Source organism: Athene cunicularia, assembly GCF_003259725.1.
Source record: "Athene cunicularia isolate RWA chromosome 13 unlocalized genomic scaffold, athCun1 chr13_part1, whole genome shotgun sequence".
Classification (NCBI taxonomy): domain Eukaryota; kingdom Metazoa; phylum Chordata; class Aves; order Strigiformes; family Strigidae; genus Athene; species Athene cunicularia.
The window spans coordinates 7872550-7891272 of record NW_020799117.1 but is presented as its reverse complement, the minus strand read 5'-3'; the positions used below and the strand labels follow the sequence as shown (position 1 = coordinate 7891272).

The following is an 18723-nucleotide window of genomic DNA, read 5'->3' as shown; positions in this document are numbered from 1 at the left end:
TTGCCCCACAGATGTTTCCAAACTACCACCGCAGTAGTAAGTGGTGGCACACGTGTGCCCTGGCAGGTGGCTGGAAATATGCAGGAAATATTCAGAATGCAGGGAATTATTGATTAGGTGACGCGCGCCAAGTTCAGATTCCTCTTCAACATTGGAGGAAATAGCAACGTGGGTTTGTACAATCCTGAAGGATAATTCATAGTTTTTCTCCTTACGTTTCTTTTCAGACAGTGAAACAGTGACTATTACAAAAACTGTGGGGAGTGAACAAAGAGAAGTTATTTTATGAAGTGTCTGATCAAAAAGCCTTTCTGCTAAGATGAAATCAGGCTTCTTACATGGGTCAGCAAAGATTGCATGAACGCTGGAGTGTCTGTGGTGAGCACACCAGTGCAGGGCACAGGCTAGCCAACAGACAGAAGCCACTTCTAGATTACTGCCAGCCAGCGCTAGACACAGACTTGAGGCAGAAGGTAAATTATATTTACATCCTTATGACTAACATGCTGAGCTGTCTGTTGCTGATGGGTATAAATATTTCAGAGATAACCTGTGTCAGATTGAACTGTGGTTAAAAAGAAACACTGAAGACTGTGAAATTCACTGGTTCACCACCTGGTTTTGGCTAGTGGGTGAACAGTCCTCCCAGTACAAGCTCAAGTCCAAATAAAGATCAGCTGAGGACAGCACTCATATGGCACTCCTCTCTTGAAATGCCAATTTTCACTTCCTCCTCTGCATGTGTGTAAATAATTTGAAGGAATCACATTCCTCCCTGTTGAGTCTGCTGTCTTTGATAAATAACAATTAGCAGCAACAGCTAAGAATTACAGACTTTTTCCCCAACAGGAAATAGTTTGGATTAGTCAAGAGAAAGTGTCAATGAAAACACAGCCTTAAACCTGAAATGAAGCCACAGTGAATGTTTATTGCACTAAGAGGACAAACAGCGTGAGGTTGGGAGGGGAGTCCTGGCAATATTCTTCCAGAAAAAAGTTAATTGATAAAAATAAAGATGCAGTAGTAGGTACAAGAAACCAGGCGCAGACAATGAGGCACCACTATTATCCACCATTGCAGATCTCTCTGCAGCTCTAGCTGCTGCCAGCTTGAGATGTTGCTTACCGGACAAGAGCGTGTGTTGCTTCACCTGTGAACGGCCATACTGTGAGGCAGAGGTTTTTCCTCATGTGGAAATATAAATCTGGGAAGTTATGGCGAGTAACACCCTCAGTTCTCAGAGCTTAGTCCATAACATGGAACTGTCTATTAGGTAAGCAACATAGATTGGGGCCACATTTGCATAATAATGACCAATGTTACTGCAAATCACATCTCACTCTCTGCAATACCATAATTACAGACTTTATGGTCTGTAAACAGCATCTTTAAAGACAACTGAGACCAAGCACATTCTAACCTATTTGCATCTTGTCCTTACAGATGGAACCAATACCTGTAACTGGTTGAGGGCACTATGTAGCAACAGTCAGTGTTGGTGTAATTTATAGACTTAGTACAACACAGTGAAAACTGGACTGCTGTTTTTTTACCAAATTGCACAGTAACCCTGACTGCTTTTAACAAATACACCTTTGACCCATTCACTTGCACTGGCACTAGCTATTTTGTACTCAAAAAATGAGTTGGTGCATTATAAAAACTACTTACCTTTAAGGTGTAGGTGGCTTTTTTACCCTCAGATACAGCCGTTAACTCTTGATGAAAAACTCTTACCTGCAGAGATGTATTCCAGGCTCTTGACTGAGTGACAGCATGCGCATATGCACAGGGAACGCTGCCAGTACTAACAGTGACATGGCACTGGCTTCACATGACTTGTCTGGGAGGGGACGGCCAGCTCCTGCTTGGAAACACCCCTCTCTCCTTGCCCAAACCCTCATAAAGTTTCCACAGCAGTAGTGAAAGGTGAGGAGTTGAACTCTGGGCTCTGAATAGACACAAAGGACCTCTCCTAGGCTACCATCAGCAGGAGGTGAGCACAGAATGGGCAGCCAGAGTTCAGGGGTGTAGCAGCTTGAAAAGATGATAGAAACTTTGAGGAAATCATTAAAAGGCAACGTCATGTGTCTGTGTAAAGCACGACTGTAAGATTTTTTTTAGGAACTGTGGTTGCCTTTAGATCTGTGCAGTGCTTGGCACAGTAGGACATCCCCCAAACACGACATCTACTCCCGTGTCTGTCCACATAGTGTGGCTGATATGCAACTTTCTGGGTGACCAGGTAAGTTGTCCTTATGTTTTCCTTTCTATACTTTCATGGATAGTCATAGCCTTTTTTCTCTCAGGCACAGTTATCTTCTGCTGTCTATGCACTGTATAGGTTGATTCCAGAGAAATAAGGTCTACTACACAAGATTCAAGCAGGAGGGAAAAAGGAGTACTGTGGAACAGCGGTAGGCAGCCGGTCCGTCACAGCAGACGTACCCTGTTCCTCAGCTGTGCCTGTCAGCAGCAGGGCTCTGCCTGGTGTTGGAACAAGGATGCAATCCTGGGTACAACACTGGGTGCCAAACAAGGAGAAGCGGGCACTGTGCAGCCTCAGCTTGGGACTGTCTGGGCAGCAGAAATGTTAGGGGACAGCAGGGATGGGACACAAATAAGAATGTAAACGTTGAAACAGACATAAAAAAATATAGCAGTTCTTTCCTTTTCAGATTTTGTTGAGCATTTTAAAACATGACTCAGACAAACTAGCTTTTTCTGATACCTGAAGTGGAAAATTTGGTGAAAACAGATGTGACTTAATGAACAGTTACTGGACAAATGATGAAGTACATGGAAAAAATAATTTTAAAAAGAAGTATTAGAATTCTTTATTGACTAGCGTATGTTTCCCCTTTAATTTCAAGAGACTGACTGGAAAAATAATTACTTTCAGGCTTGTGAATTTGGTTTGGAACATTCGGTGTTAACTAATTTGAAATAACTAAAAAGGAACTTCTTTTTAAACAGCACCATTTCTAGCCAATATTTGGAAATAGCTGCAGGCAGCCGGGATCTTCACTGGTTGATTTGGGGCTGTATAACTTGCCAACATGAGATCAGTGCCAAGCAGTTGAATGGCTTTTTTGTTTGCCGAAATAGCCATGGTTACACAAATGCTTTTTTAATGTATTTGGTGTATTCTGAATCAGAAGAGATGTTATCCAACAAAAAAAGAGTAGGTAATGAGGTGTTGGGGAAAACCTAATCCATCACAATTTATCTTGTTTTAATGTAAATAATGTAAAATTTTGTCCTGTAAATGTGATAATGAAGGTAGTGTACTGAGATTTTGGGGAGAGGGAGGGTAAGCAGGCATGGCAGTACTGTTTTGACCTGGAAGTCTTTGTCCAAGCAAGACTTGTATCATAATTGGATTATTTTAAAAGGACTACTACTAGAAGCATGATTATAGTTTTAACTCTTGCCTCTTGAGACTCAATCAAGCAATGGCTTTCTCCTCCTAAAAACTCTAAGCAGAGTCACATTTTCTGCTGTGCTCTGCTTTCTAGCTCTTTGCATGCTAAGATTGAGCAGGGTTTGACGCAGCACTGCTATACGGAGCAACCATTCTGGAGCATCAGCCTTCCAGCAAGCAGCTAACTGAGACAGCCCACTTATGTGTGCCTCTCGGAGATCTAATGTTGTCTACTACAAGGTCAGAGTAGAATAATCTCTCTAACCACAGAAAACTATGGCAAACACTGTTTACTGCACTGCCCTATATTGCTGTTTTCAGCTCCCTACTGGGTGGTTACAGAGAAGACAGGGAAGAGCTCAACAAAAGGGCAAGGGATTTGAGTTATAACAAGGGAAATTCTGATTAGGTACTAGTAGGGAAAAAAATTACAGTGAAGGCAGTCAAATACTGGAACAGATTTCCCAGAGAAGCTGTGGAATGTCCTTCCACGCAGATACTCAAAACTGTTCAAGGCTCCTAACAACCTGCTAAGAAAGTTGGAATGGAGGAAAGTCTCAAAAAGGAATGGATTATTCAAGCTTGACATGTTGCGAGTATTAGTAGTGTTTTCTTGTAGAGAGTGGGCACACCTGCCCTGAGAGGACCTGTGTGACAAGATGGGCATATAGTGCATGTTACATAAGATAAAATGCATCATTGTGATCAGAAGGTCTTTTGGAAACAAAGATAAGATCAATTTGTCCTGTGGCAAGTTATTTACACTCTTCTATTCAGGCTAGCAGGTTATTTGTGATTGCTAGTTACAGGTATTCTTCATCACATAGATATGTTAGTCCATCTATATTTTTTCAGTAAGGTTGTGGTTGGTAAACTTAATATATCTGAGGAAATAAAACATATGGAAGATCTTGTAGGCTGACTTTAGTAGCCCACAAAGTCTAGAGCGAAGAGCTCTAGATGTGGGGAAAGACAAGAAGTCCTAGGACACTGCGACTTCCTTAAAACATTCTCATTTTAAGCAATAGCACCTTAGGGCACCACTCATACTACTCTTTTTGGCCAAGAGAGACAAAGTTAACTTGTTTATTTTTTTTAAGGCTGTTACCAAAAGTTAGCATTTCCCATAGGAGTACATACAGCCCTAGTGTCGAAACAGGGGGATGGGAGTTTGGGGGCATGGTTTCAAGTTTCATATCACTTTTTGCCTGATTTTTTTTTTTTTTTTTCCTTCTCAGAACTATTTGACATCAGTTTCTTCTAGTAAAGTATGTAGTTTGGGGGTCTGGCCTTGTCCTTTTCTGTCCATGAGTAAGCAGGAACAAGGTGTCCAGTTTTTCTGACTCTTGTTCTTCACCTGCATACTAACAGGTAACATACAGAAACAGAGCTGGAAACACCTGTAAATAAACAGACTTGCATTTATAAGCTATCATTTCAAAGCTAAAATATAACCTCCTGGCTAACATGGAGACTTCTTTTTGGCAGTATATTCTTCCTTTTTGAAACGCTGCAAGAGTACTCCCAAGAGGCTTGCAACCATCATAAAGGTAATAGAATATTATCTTTCTAATGAATAATTTTCCAGCTGTTTTTCTTTGTATGTGCTTTTCTGCTTTCTTTGTGCTTTCGTTTGTTAACTTGGGTAACACAGTTTGCCTGTGCTTAAATATTCTTCTGAATAGGAAAATCAGGATGGATTAAATTCTACATTCCTCAGTAATCTGGATTTCATACTATTAGTATTTGTGTGTTTGTTCTTCAAGACTAGGTGAAACCAAGAAAACCTGAAGGAATGTTTTGTTAGCTTTTGCTAATTATAATTTATGGTAAGAGTGCAGCAATATAAAAACAGCTATGCAATAATCCTTAGGACAGCCACAACACGTCCTGAAATACACACAGATCTTTTCATGGCCACAGGCAGCTGTGAAGCCCTAACAGCTACTTAAACTTGGGCTTGATTTTTTTTTTTTTTTTTTTTTTTTTTTTTTTTTTTTTTTTTTTACCAAAACCATCAAGAAATGGTCAATGTAGAGCCAAATGCAGGGAAATTTATTACAAGGTGGCCACCTGTCCATTTAGGACTTTAAACCCTCAGACTGACCATAGCTGGACTTGAAGCAATGATGATTTTCTCACCATGTGTTTAAGCTGTAACTTACAGTTCCTCTGCCACGTGAGTGAAGGCTGTGTGGGGCTCTACTGTGTTAATTCTTCATGGCACAAACTCACTTTGTTGTAGTCAGATTTTTGTTTTCATCCTTGTTAGTTTAACAGCATGTCATCATTAAGGAAAAGCGCATGTCCCCTGTCATCCTTCCCTTGCAGCCTGGGGAGGGTTGAGTTCCTGCTGGGTGTAATGTATTCCTGGGCCAGATTAAGGGTGGCAGCTGTGCCACAACACACCAGCACCACAATCAAAAGCTTTGCTTTTGGCTGTTCTCCCATTTTTGCTACTCTTGCATCCCTGTTAGTCTTCTGGAACAATATTCACTCATCAGGAAACAAGGGGATTTTTCTTCTCAAGAGCACGGCTTTGCTCCATAGTCAACATGAAGGAGGGAGCAGGACAGGACAGAGCACAGAGAGTAAATATTTTATAGTTTTGCAGCTGAACTCGAAGTTGAGGGGATTTGCTATTGTCAGCTGTGTATTCTTCCACTCTCCAGCTATACCAGATTCACTTATGTAGATCACCTTTTATTTCAGATGAAGGGAGACTCGGGATATTCCACCTCAGCGGAGCAGCAGAAGCAGGTAAAGAATCATCTTTTATAAGAAGCATTATGCAGGTGCTTTGGAAGGCTGGATGTGTTGAATCATCTTCTAAGTGACAAACACATCCACGCTCTTATCACTTTAGCACAACTAGGAACTCATCTCTTATCACTACACCAATATTTTCCCAGCATTTTTCCCTTCCTGTGGACTGCAGCTAAAGCACCAAGGACCTGTTATCTCTGCTTGCGTGGCAAGAGACCACAACACTCCCCTGTAACCAAAAGCTGTGCCACCTAACTGGGCCCAGTCCTCAAAGTGGTCCTGATTAATGCTATGTTTCCCAGCTGATGTGCCCCAGTCTCTTTACCTTGCAGGCAGCAGCCCTGTTCCACACTTCAGGAATTTGCCAACTTGTACGAGCCCTTTAAGGGCAAGATCTCAAGCAATCCATGGATCAGAGTTTGGAAACTACTGTGCTGGAGCTGTCGGCATGAAGAGAAACAGGGTGTTAGCACTTGGACTTGATGAACAAGATTTTTTTTTTTCTATGTAAACTTCTCTGCTTCTACAGCTCCTGTAATTATACTGTGTGGGATTCATTCACGTAATCACGTGCAGTAAAAACACAACCTCAAAACAAGATAGTTTCCAATCAAAGGGCTTTTAAAATAGCTGAAGTACTGAGCTTTAGGTACTCTCCTGTCTCAAAACAGGACATACACAGTATCTGATGAGTATTAGGAGTTGCTAGTTTTTGAAACTCCTGAGTTCTTCAGCTGGAAAATGCTAAAAAATCTGAAATGCTTTTTGGTCTAACTAAAAATTCTGACACTTGTAAGATATCAGAGTTTTTCTTTGATACGTTCTTCCTTCATCCCAGGAGAAAGGAGGTTTTATAGGATATGATTCTGTTAAAAATCTTTTTAACAGAAGCTTTAAGCTCTTTATGGCTTTTGTTACCTTTTTACGGAAGAGTATGTAGATGGTGTTCCAGGGTCTAAAGATTAAGAAAGTCTTATGTCAGTATATGTGAGGCATAACATGGATGTAATTGGAAGTATGAAACTGCTAAGAGAGCAAATCTCCAGCCCAGAACCCAGCCTGCACTATCTGAAGCTGGAATAGGTGGCTTTTGCCAGCCTTGCATTTGTCGTTCAGTACACCCAGTGATAATGCCAGCAACTGTGTTGCTTCTAATATAAACCTATAGGGTTCACAAACATCAAGCTGTAGGGCAAGAGTCCTTTAAATTACTTCCTCCCCAGCTGCTAAGTTGATTAAAAAAAAAAAAAAGAGAGAGATGATAGGAGGAAACAGTTGTTTGTTTTAATAAGGAAAGTTTCAGTGCTAATGAGCAAAGTTCTGTCTTGGGACAGATAAATATTGCTGACAAGTCCTGGGCAATGTTTAATGTTCTGTAGCTGTTACAGAATCTTAAAGACGCTCTTAGCACTGAAAGCTGTGTAGAGAGGATTCCTCTATATTGCATTACCCTAAACACACCTGCATTCAACATTTATTAGTGTGCTGTCACTCTTGTTTGTCCTCTCTGACAGGAGACAAGAGGACAGCGACTATGAATCATGCTATTTTTACTCCAGTTTGTTTGTTCAGCACACCACCACAGTTAAAAAACAGGAAGGACAGAGCAATGAACAAGACACTAGCTGGTTATTACACTGTATTATTTTGGAATTGCATTGATTATTTTTTTAAGCCTGTATCCTGCAGATAAATATATATAATGCATATTCACCCAAGAAAACCCAAACTAAGATTGCTGAACTCCAGAACCAATTCCAACTTGGGTTACCCTAAAGACAGATAGTTAATTATACATTTGACATATATTTGGTGAACAACTCTGGTTTTAATAATCAAATGCTCAAATATATTGAATACTGCATTTTGAATATACTTATTCCTAGAATCAAAAGGTCCCACTGGTAATTTTCGTACTCTCTTGTAGTTGTTTTATGTCGTTTAAATCCTTACTCTGGTAAGAGAGTCACACTAACATCACAGGTGCCCTTATGCTGTACATGGAATATGTCTTCAGTAGATAATATTTCTGTGACTGAAAGCAGGGATTTAGAGAACTTTACACTTTTGAGAAACTCCTTGTTAATGTGCAGTTGTTGTATACATATGACACATGGTACCTACTAGCCAAGCTGTACTCTCAGTACCACAGCTGAGTTGTACCTGTGATGGCTTAAAGGCACAGCAGAGAGAATTATGCAAGGAAAGGTAATATCCTGTACTAAACCTCTCTTATCCTGTATAACCTCTGGTCTGTACCCTTCGATAGCTTCTGGGCATGTGAGCCTGACTTCAGAATCAGTCTTCAAAGCAAAGAGGAAAGTTGAGAGGAGTGGTTCTGGATTAACTGGAGCTGTTAATCAGATCATGTGAGCACAGCAGTTCTTGACTGCTGTGGGGAGAAATCAGACTACATGCTGGCAGGGAGAAAATACTGAGGGAGGGAGAGGTTGAGATGGAGCACCATTTCATACCCCCAGGTCTTCCTTTCCTACTGCTCTGAGTTATCCAGAAGCCCCTTAAGTTATAGTTCTCCAGGTACCAAGAAGCATGCCAAAAAAAAACCAAAACAAACCCCAAACCAAAGGGAAGTCCTTTCCCTTTGGTTATTCCAGAGAAATTCCATGTCAGTGACACTTCAGGTCTCTGGTAAGCACGGCAGGTGGATGTGTGTGTGTACTCTCCCCCTCAATTACACACAATGTCCTGTAACAGCTTTGTTATTATGTTCTTTACAGAGTTTGTGAAACAAAACAGGCCATCTTAGAACTACCTTTACCTCCTGCATTTCAAATACAAAACCAGCAAGTGTAGGGCGCAGCAGCACATGCTGACTTGTTTTTTGCTCACAGGAAGAGAAACTCTGGGATGCCCTGAAAATCACTGCCCACGTCCTTGGTACAGGCCTGCTTATATTCACTGCCTTGGTGAACTCTGTTGCTGGGTAAGATTGTTCAAAAAAAGGGGCTTGAGGAGAAACTTTTCTGTGGAGAAGGGAAAAAACGGATGCTGAAAAGATGGGCAATCAAAAACGCTTATTCCTACAGGTATGTGCAGAATATCTGGGACACTTTAGGCTATTTCTGGCAAACATCATGGCTAAACTTCTACTACATGTTTGAGGGAAAGGAGTGGACAATCTTCCTCCTTGGTGAGTTTTAACAGCTCTGCTGTAGGAGGAACCATCATATATTACATCTAAAAGGGGACATGGACATGCCTTCCCAAACTCACTAATCCTCCCACCAAAAAAAACATGTGTAGGCTTTTTGCCTATGAAGTGCAGCTGTGCTGCCTGTGGACTGGTTCAGCATTAGACCCCCTATACAGATTAAAAATTTAATCTTTTTGCTGCTGCTGAAGTGGCTTCCCTGCAAAGACACTTTGCTCCTGTGAGAACTGAATGACTCAGTAAAACTAATTACTGAAAATTCGTGAAGTTAGTGAATTTTACTCTTGCTGTAGCACCTATAAATCTCTTCTCTGTCTGTGATTAACAGCTGGTAAACAAGCCTGGTAGAGACCTTGCAAGGTCCAAGGGATCAGCTCAAACTTATCCTACTTGTATTTAAAACCCACCCATGACAGAGATCCAGCAGCCTCCCAGAAAAGCCCTTTGTTAGCCTCACTTGTGGCAAGTTTTAACCTACAAGACATCTGTCTATTCTAACCTCCTCCCCATTCCCCAGGTCTTACCTGGAGGTCAGAACTTACCCGTATTCCTTTTTAAAGCATCTCAGGGCAGGGGATACACACCTAACACATCTGGGTCCCAGCAAGGTCGTCTCTATGCCAGTGTATCCTGTTTCTGATTTAGCCATAGCTCTCAGTTTATTCACACATCTCTGCTCTCTCCTCACACCACAGGGGCTGCATTGGTGCCTGGCCTGGCTTTCTGGGGCTTCAATGGAATCCTTATGGTGGCTGATGTAACAGGAAAGCCAACTTTCATTACTCGCTATCGCATTCAGCTGGGCAAGAATGATCCTGTAAGTATTTCTCACTCTGCCTCTTCTTCTGGCTAAACACTTCTTGCAGTCTCTTAGGCTAGGAGCAGGGAGAAGAACCTGTTATGCCTTCCTCTTGCAACCAGATAGGATTTAAGGAGAATCAAGCTTAGTCTTGTATATCCACTGGAGGAAGGAAGGCAGTTCTTGTAATTAGGCTACTGATATGATCTGGATTGGCTGCTTGTTACAAAGTTGATCCCAAAACTAATATGGAAACTGCCTACAAATGTTAAAGCTCTTTAACCTTCCAACTCAAAGCTGTGTTGCTTCTGAGTTAACCTCGAGTCCTGACTTCTCTTTTGCAGGTGGACACAAAGAAATTGCGCCAAGCCATCTACACAGCACTGTGCAATCAGTTCTTTATCTCATTACCCATGCTTGTGCCCATGTTCTATGTCATGAAATGGTGGGGCAACACCTTCAGCAAGGAATTACCTACCTTCCGCTGGTTTCTTGTGGAACTAAGCATCTTCACCTTAATAGAGGAAATTCTCTTCTATTATACACACAGGTGAGCCAAGCACAGGAACAGGACTCCCTTGTTTTCCTCCATGCCTTTAAGCTTATACCTACGTCCTGCAACAGCACTAGTCCTAGATCCCCATCAGTCTTGTATCTATAAGGGAGGTCTCACAGGTCCTGAAATCCACGCTTACAACATGAGGCCTTGGTGCTGCCAGTAACTACAGTAAGCAAAAATGGGTAAAATTACAAAGGGGGAGCAGCTTAGAAGCTAGGGAAGAAACAATCCAGGTAGCTTTACACAAAAGCTGTGACCCAGTATTCTTTGAAAAAAGAAAAGAACACCACTAACTGTCCTGAAAGAAGAAAGCTCAAAATGTCAGTGACTGATCTCCCATTCACTTGTTGAGCACCCATGAAACAGGGCCTGGCTCCTGACTCTGCAGGCTTTCTAAGCACAGACACCAACGTTGAAGGAAAAAACTAAAGCAAGGAAGAAAAAAGCCTGCAAAAAACTGTGCAACAGCAAGCACAGCATTCTCAGAAATATGTAGGTTTCTCTTCTGGATGAATGCACACCAAAAATGTAAAAAACCATTTCTTACAAAGGACCCACAAAACCTGAAATTCTGACTCTAACAGCTGCCAGTAGGAAAAGTCAAAACAGTGAAAATATAAAGCAAGTCTTCCCCTAAGTAGTACTCCAAGGTTTGAGCAAATGAGTCATTCAGAGACTGATTTATGGGATTTATCTGGACTTAATATGTGCCAGCAGACACATCAATGGAGTAAGGGCTCAGCGCTAAAGAAAGAGAGAGAGGGAAGCCAGGAGTCCTGCACTGTTACTCCCAGCTGCTCTGAAATCTTTACATTAAAGAGGAGACATGAACGAGTCCCCAAAAGAAACTCTGCGTTATGTTACACTATGTTCTTTTCTCGTGGTGCTCAAAACCTGCCCTTCTCTGTTTTCTCTGCTTAGGTTTGTTCACCTCCCACTGCTGTATAAGCACATTCACAAGAAGCACCACGAGTGGACAGCCCCCATTGGTGTGGTCTCCATTTATGCTCACCCGGTAGAGCACATAGTAAGTGGATTCTCCCATGGTCCCTCTCTAGTTTCTGCATGGAGTGGAATTTCTGTGGGATGAGGAGGAGTGCTAAGAGGAGAAAAACAAATGCACCCTTAGACTCTTCTTTCATAGGAAGGGGAAGCTAAGCTGCATTGCCAAGAGGCTTGGCTGTAGTACCAGTTTATGTGGGACTCCGCAAGCTTCAAGAGCACAGATCCAAGGGCCTCCAGCAGATAAAGAACTGACTGAATGGTGCTTCCTTCAGCACAGAAAAGGCTGGGAGCACAGACTGTGCTTTCAGCAGATGTGACACTTGCACAGTCTGGGTTACTGCATGGACTCAGAATTCTGTCACGATTTTCATGCTGGTGGCTGGGATCAGTGTTTGCAGCAGTGTCTCCCAATGCTGCTCCAGCTGAGACTTATGAAAACCCATCCCACCTTCAGATTCCACTTATAAATACCATCTCCTGTTAACAATAGCCCTGGGCTGCAGCACTAGCTGACAATCTTTGGGCAGCAGAATGGCTTTTTATACTCAGGAGTCCAGCTAAGCCTAGCTGGTGCAGTAAGCTTGGTCTGGGCAGCGACAGCCATTTGTGCTGCTGGTAGGACACAATGAAGTGATGCAGCCGGGATCATCACATGGCTGCCTCGACTGCACGTGCCCCCAGGCCATGCCCTCTACAGCTGGGTTTCCCAAGAGCAGCTCCAGCATTATTCCAAGGTGAAGCTGAAATCCCGACCTCTGACACCAGGGAGATTTACTGGAATCACGCTGTCTGCACACCCCTGGTTTGATCTCTACAACAAGCTTAGAGAGCTTGGGCTGTGGCTATGTTTTGCAGGGAGTAAAACTCAAGGGTAAACCATTTCATTGATGATGATGTAATTTTAGTAAGGTGTTTGCAGAGATCTTCCCTTTTGCTGCTTGCACAAAACTAATGCGATATATCACCCCGGCGAAACAATTCAGCTCCTAGAGGAGAGTCTGCTCATTGTGGACCAATTAATGAGGTCGAGTTTGCTTCTCATTTCTAGCTCTCCAACACGCTGCCTGTCATGACTGGCCCGATGATCATGGGGTCTCACATTGTTTCCATTGCAGTGTGGTTCTCCCTCGCTCTCATAACCACAAGCATTTCACACTGCGGCTACCACCTGCCCTTCCTACCGTCGCCGGAGTTCCACGACTTCCACCACTTCAAGTATGTCTGGGCACTGCTCAGCTTGCCCTTCCCCTCCTGCCTGCGCCCGGGCACCGCCGACGGGCAAAGCTCCTTGCTGAGGGTGCAGCGGGTTTGCGTAACTCGGGCACATGCAGAGAAGCCTTTCCAGTTCGCCTGTGGCAGGCTGAGTGCTGTCAGTTCTTAAAGCACTTAAACAGAGATGGGGATTTCAGAGAACTCCACTGCCCCCACGGCTGCCTGACACCTCACTGACACCCACCCTCCTCCATCAGCTCACGTGGAAACTTTCTCCAAAGCACAGACACTGCAGCCGAGGCTGCGCATTTCAAGTTTCCCAAGATTACACGAGAAGAGAGCACATAGATTCTGTAGTAGCAGGTATCGCCCGGACTTTCCCTGGCACAAGCACAGGGTCAGAGGCAGTCCTCTGCAAGGCTCTTCCTAGAAATTTACAGGAAACTGCATGAGATCTAGAACAAAGACAGAGCAAGGGCAAGTCACCCAGCTGAAATAAATTTGCAGGGAGCCTCCCAGTCTGTCCCTCTCCCATACACTGGGATTAGTAACACTGATCAGATAACGCCTTGCCCAAACAATCGCAATTAACCCTTCCTGGCAGAGATTCCCATCCTCCTCCTGCACTGGAGAGAGCAGAGTTTCAGCAGGTCGTTCAGGGCCTATACGTACCACAGGAGTGGAAGAAGCTTTCCTGGCTCCCAGCTGTGCGCTGAATTCACACACGCTCCCCCAGACAGTTTGCCTCTCCTGCAGACACAGCCAGTGTGGCAGTTCTGTCGCCACCCGAACGCTGGGCAACACCCACACCAGGGTGCCAGTTCTTGCCATCAGTCATTTGCAGGAAGCTGGGCTGATGCCAGGGCCTGGATCCCCGCAGAGCCCACCCAGACGCTCTCCAGGCAGAAGGGCTGTGCCAGTGCCCCGGCCCTGGACACACGGCAGCTCCGTGTCCCAGGAGCACACGGACACGGCAGCGTGGCTGTCCCGCTGCTCCCAGCTGCCCGGGAGAGACACGGCTGGTGCTCAGGGCCACCATTTCTGTGAAACGACAATTCCAGAGGGAAATTGTAGGAGTTGTTTCACCCAGGCTTCCTCGGGGCGGCGAGGGAGGTGGGGGCAGTACCAGAAATCGCAGGGACGGCTCATCGGGGCTCTGAAAGGAGATGGAAACAGGAAGGGCAAGGCAACCTCAGTAACTTCATGACGTTTATTCTCCATTTGGTTTCCAGGTTCAACCAGTGCTATGGAGTCCTGGGAGTGCTGGATTATCTGCATGGAACCGATACAGTGTTCAGACAAAGCAAAGCCTACCACAGACACAGGGTCCTCCTCAGCCTCACGCCGCTCTCGGAAAGCATCCCCGAGGCACCCAGGAGAGCAGAGTGAACTAGCCCAGCAGCCTGTGTTCTTCAAGCCCAGGGACTAGCAGAGTGAGAGACAATGATTTATGCCAAATAGTATTTTAATTGGGAAACGAGTTATTATTCACACGTAATGAAACCCGAAGCTGAACTTAAAACATGCTACTTGAGATGACTGCACTTTTGCTGCCTGTTTTCTACCTAATGCACAAAAAAACTCTAGAAAGCTATTTTTAAACAAAATTTAGAGTGTGGTGTGGTTTTTTTTCTTAATTACTTGCACTGCTCCATGGTTCTAGCTGCCTGCATGTAAGCCAGGTGTACTCTGGGCCACATGGGTTTGGGGAACTCCTGGGGAGTTCTCGTTATTAAGGTTTTAACACTTCAGTTTTCACAGACCATGTTTTGGCCTCTTTCAGCAGCACTCAATAGAAATACCAGCAAGATCACTGTAACTACACGATAGGATTAAAACCATTATTTTTCTGAGATTCTGAACACCTGGGATATGGGATACAACCCCATGGAGAGTCAGGGGGGCACCACTTTAGAAACACTCCCCTGCACATGCTAGAGAGGCCCGACTTCCCCTGAGCAGTTCTTCATGGTCAGTCCAGGTCTGAATTAAGGGCTGTCAGGTCCTCATCACCGCTCCACAAACAAGTGTCTTCCAGCAGAAAGCAGGTTTCCCCCTCGTGGGACAGGGAAGCAGAGCTGGGAGCTGACGAAGCCCCTGTACCTTACCCTCCTCCTGCCGAGCCTCACCTCGCTCCCCGCACGCCAAAAGGAGGCACAAACCAAGACTCTGTATGATGATAAACTACAGAAAGAGACTTTCTGAGGTCCTGAGCTGGGTGAAGATCAGTGAAATCCTGCAAGGACCCAACAAAAAGCACCTGCACCTTTATGCACATCCATACGCACCTACACAACCAATCTCAAGCCAAGCTGCACATTTTCCCCAGGATTTTCTAAGTCTCAGTCCTGCCTGGGACCCCGGGACAAGAGCGAGGGGTCTCTCCCCGCTGCCAGACCCTGCCCTCCGAGGAGGGGACACGCAGGGCTGACCTGGGCTGCACTTACCTGCTGTCAGCCCCGCTCCACCCGCAGAAGCCAACTCCCCCCAGTCCCTGCAGCCACACAGGGATGAACCCTGTTCACCCACCTGCAGCCCCCTGGAGAGGGCAAGTCAGCAAAACAGAAAACCCAGGCTGCATTGTCTTTTGAAGTTTTTATTTTTATACATTTTTTTGTATTAAAAAGGAAAAAGCATAATTACCACAAATTACAAAGGACTAAAGCATTACTAGAATAATGAATCACATCAGCCTAGAAAGCAGATACTCTGAATAATATTAATGTTATAATACAAGCTCTCATTCAAGTATTTTACATTTTTCTCTTTTCCTTTTATATGTGATGATGATCCTAGCACATGGGTCAAAGATTACGTACTATCGACAGAAGATGGATCATGTACAGCGGGCCGTATTAACAAGATTTTCCTCCCAAGTGATACATGGTCTGTGATGAGTCATTTTAAGTTTGTCTCTACGATAAATGCAGCTGAAGAAGGTTGCACACACTTTCTAGTTTTGGAAAACAGAAGGCTGAGGTCGGGACACACAGGGTTTGAGAAGGGCCAGCACATCGAACCATCACCCCTTTTGCCCCAGGCGAACGAGCAGAGGGCCACCCCCATGGGGGTACAGCTCAGCGGGGCTCTGAGCCACAGATCCAAAGGTTTCCAACCCCAACGGGACCGGGACAGGCTGGGAGAGGAGGAGGGGGAGCGGGGCTGCACCGAGGAGGCTCGAGGGACCAAGTGGTGCCAGGCACCCCCTCCCGCGAGGGGCACCACGGCACCAGCCGGGAGCGAGCCGCAGGGGCACAGCGCGGGGACCCCGGAGTTGCCCCGAGCAGGCTCCACGGGGCGCTGGCTGGCACCCAGGGCGCTCCCCGCTCCTCCTGAGCTTCCCACCAAGGGGGTGTGCTTGTCACAGATACATCGGTCCTATGTTCAAGTGTCTGCAGAAAGTGAAACTGTAAACTACTCATTGAAACGCTGCCCTCCAGCCACCTGCTCCGTGCCACCGAAATGAACATTTTCTTAAAAAAAAAAAAAAAAAAAAGGTCATTTATCTATTACCTGTATTGGAAACTTTAAAAACAAAAAAAACCTGAAAACCAGAGTCAGCAAGGCATTTAACATCAAGTGTAGCAACCCTCTCTTAAAAAGAACCTAGCATCCATTTCAAAACAGTGACAAAGTGACATAACCAGTCTCAGAGGAGACAGGAGAAAATAAGCATTGCAAACACAGCTTGCTACATTTACAGGTTTGGTTTTTTTTTTTTTTCCTTTTGATAAAATAACTGGAAAGGCATTAACAGCTAGAAGGCCCCCTCTGCACTGCCATGCGGACCGTGTACAGACACGTGGCAGGATACTGAGGTTAACGCATCGTTTTGTTACAGTACAGTCGACCAGTCCCAAGCAAGACAAGCAGTTGCCGTAACTCGAGGGACCCCAAGGGCTACAGTGACAAGCCGCCATCAGGGGTGCGAGGGGGGCAGCAGGAAGAGGGACAGACAGGCGAACAGAGCAGCAGGATTATTACTTTTTAAATTTTTTTTGTGTCCTGTCCCCCCCCCAAATGATCATGGCAAAGCAATAAAGTCTCCTCCAAAACACACCTTTCCACCTCCACTCCTGACCCCATGCCAGAGCTCTGTACCCATTACAACCGCCTGAATCCCAAAGACGGGCTGGGCTGGGCTCGGAGCCCCAGGCTGTGGCAGCCTGGGACCTCCCGAGAAGAGGGGTGACATGGGGAACGCTCCCCCCGCGGGCCCAACGGCCTCCCCCAGCCCTTCCAAAAGCAGCCGGGGCTCACTCCAGCTGAGCGGTGGCTGGGTGCCAGCACCGTGCGGCCCTCACGAGCTGCAGGACCCCTCAGCATTCACAGGAATCCAAATGCCCAACCACTCAGACCACTAAAAAAAAAAAAAAAAAAAAAAAAAAAAAATTCATGGTGAAGCATCCAAGCTAAAAGGCGAAACTCCCTCCTCAGGAGGAGAGCAAAAGCTTCCTCAAAACTACACCCCTCTCAGGACAGCTGTCCCTTGGTCCAGCAGTGGAGCGAGCCCTGTGCGATGCTTTGGGTACGCAGCTACGAGCAAGAGGCCAAGTGCCTCCACAGACTGGTCCCCCGCCAGGCCACAGGCCAGGGGAAAGCCCCGCCATGGCCAGTCCCTCCTCAGCCTGGCACGGAGCAGGCACCCTGCAGCCCCGGCCTCCTGTGGCTCCTCCTGCCGCACAGGGGTGCGGGATGGTGCCCTGGAACCAGAGCACCCAGAGCACCCTGCCCTCTGCCACCGGCCCCGGCGCAGTGCAGAAGTGACAGGGAAGGGTCCCGTGTTCCCTCAGGCTGGAGGAACAGGCAGGAGCAAGCAATGGCTGCCTGGTCCATCTCCCCTCCGCTCCCTGGCTGCACTGCTGTCCAACAGATGGTAAAACAAGGCACACAGTCCACAAATCTGGAGGGTGGTGGGACCTCTGGGACTGCTCTTCTTCCCCTGGGAAACAGGGGGTTTCATACGGGGCTCTCAGCCACACTGATGCGACAAACCACTGACTCAGCAGAGGGCGGAGGGAAAACTCTTCTGTGCCAAGACTAGAGTCTCAGCCTTAGAAATTAAAAAAAAAAAAACAAAACAAAAAAATTTAGAATCAATTCAGATTTGGGGAAATTCTCTGGGAAATATCTTACCTCTTCTACCACCCAAGTAATTCCACAGTCTGCTCCACAAGCAATAACTCCGCAGTAGGAGTTTGTTCCTCTTAGTTTCCTATTTCATTTGTTACTAGAACACAATTGGCTTCAAAAGAGAACACACACCAACGAGAGGAGCACAGGGACACAGCAGCAAGGACCACCCGTGGCACATCCAGACCTGCTTCCACTTGCAAACCCCAGCAATGCATCTCCAACATCCTCCATCAACCCCCCATCTCCAGCCTCCGAGGCTCGTCCTTCCCAAATCAGGGGCAAACCCGGCCGCATCCTTAACTTCAGAGATCCGACTCACGAGAGAGGGGAAATCCAGAGATAACAGTCTCAGCCACAGCACTGTACAAGCATTACTTGCCCATCTTGCCCAGATACCACCCCGCAACCCCAGAGCACTGCTGCTGTGAGGGAGCAGGCCACACACTCAGCCAGGTCGGCGTGCTGGAACGGGGCCTGCGAGCGGTACCGAGCTGCAGGGTGATGTGGCAGGGGCAGACAGACCCAGCCAGGATCACACCACCAGGAAACGGCAAAGTAGCAGCTACCCAGCCTCACTCAAACCCAGCTGTGCTTTCAATTCTAGCAGCAGTTCACGAAGCTGCTCCACACGGACCAGCCCCTGTCTCTTA

General features: G+C 45.7%; 1 protein-coding gene across 3 annotated transcripts; it reads left to right on the top strand.

Moving 5' to 3' along the window:
- The first annotated feature begins 131 nt into the window (after positions 1-131).
- FAXDC2 (fatty acid hydroxylase domain containing 2) lies at positions 132-14532 on the top strand. 3 transcript variants are annotated; one of them, XM_026858007.1, is made up of 11 exons: positions 132-473; positions 2125-2245; positions 4913-4974; positions 6137-6184; positions 9043-9134; positions 9238-9341; positions 10058-10179; positions 10506-10711; positions 11642-11747; positions 12774-12940; positions 14170-14326. In XM_026858007.1, the coding sequence occupies exons 4-11, from the start codon at positions 6137-6139 to the stop codon at positions 14324-14326; spliced, it is 1002 nt and encodes a 333-aa protein (XP_026713808.1). In that variant the 5' UTR covers positions 132-473; positions 2125-2245; positions 4913-4974. The 3 variants fall into 3 exon arrangements, with proteins under 3 accessions (XP_026713808.1, XP_026713806.1, XP_026713805.1); XM_026858005.1 differs by lacking the exon at positions 132-473 and adding an exon at positions 1683-1996; XM_026858004.1 differs by lacking the exon at positions 132-473 and having other exon boundaries at positions 1684-2245; positions 14170-14532.
- The last annotated feature ends 4191 nt before the right edge of the window (positions 14533-18723 follow it).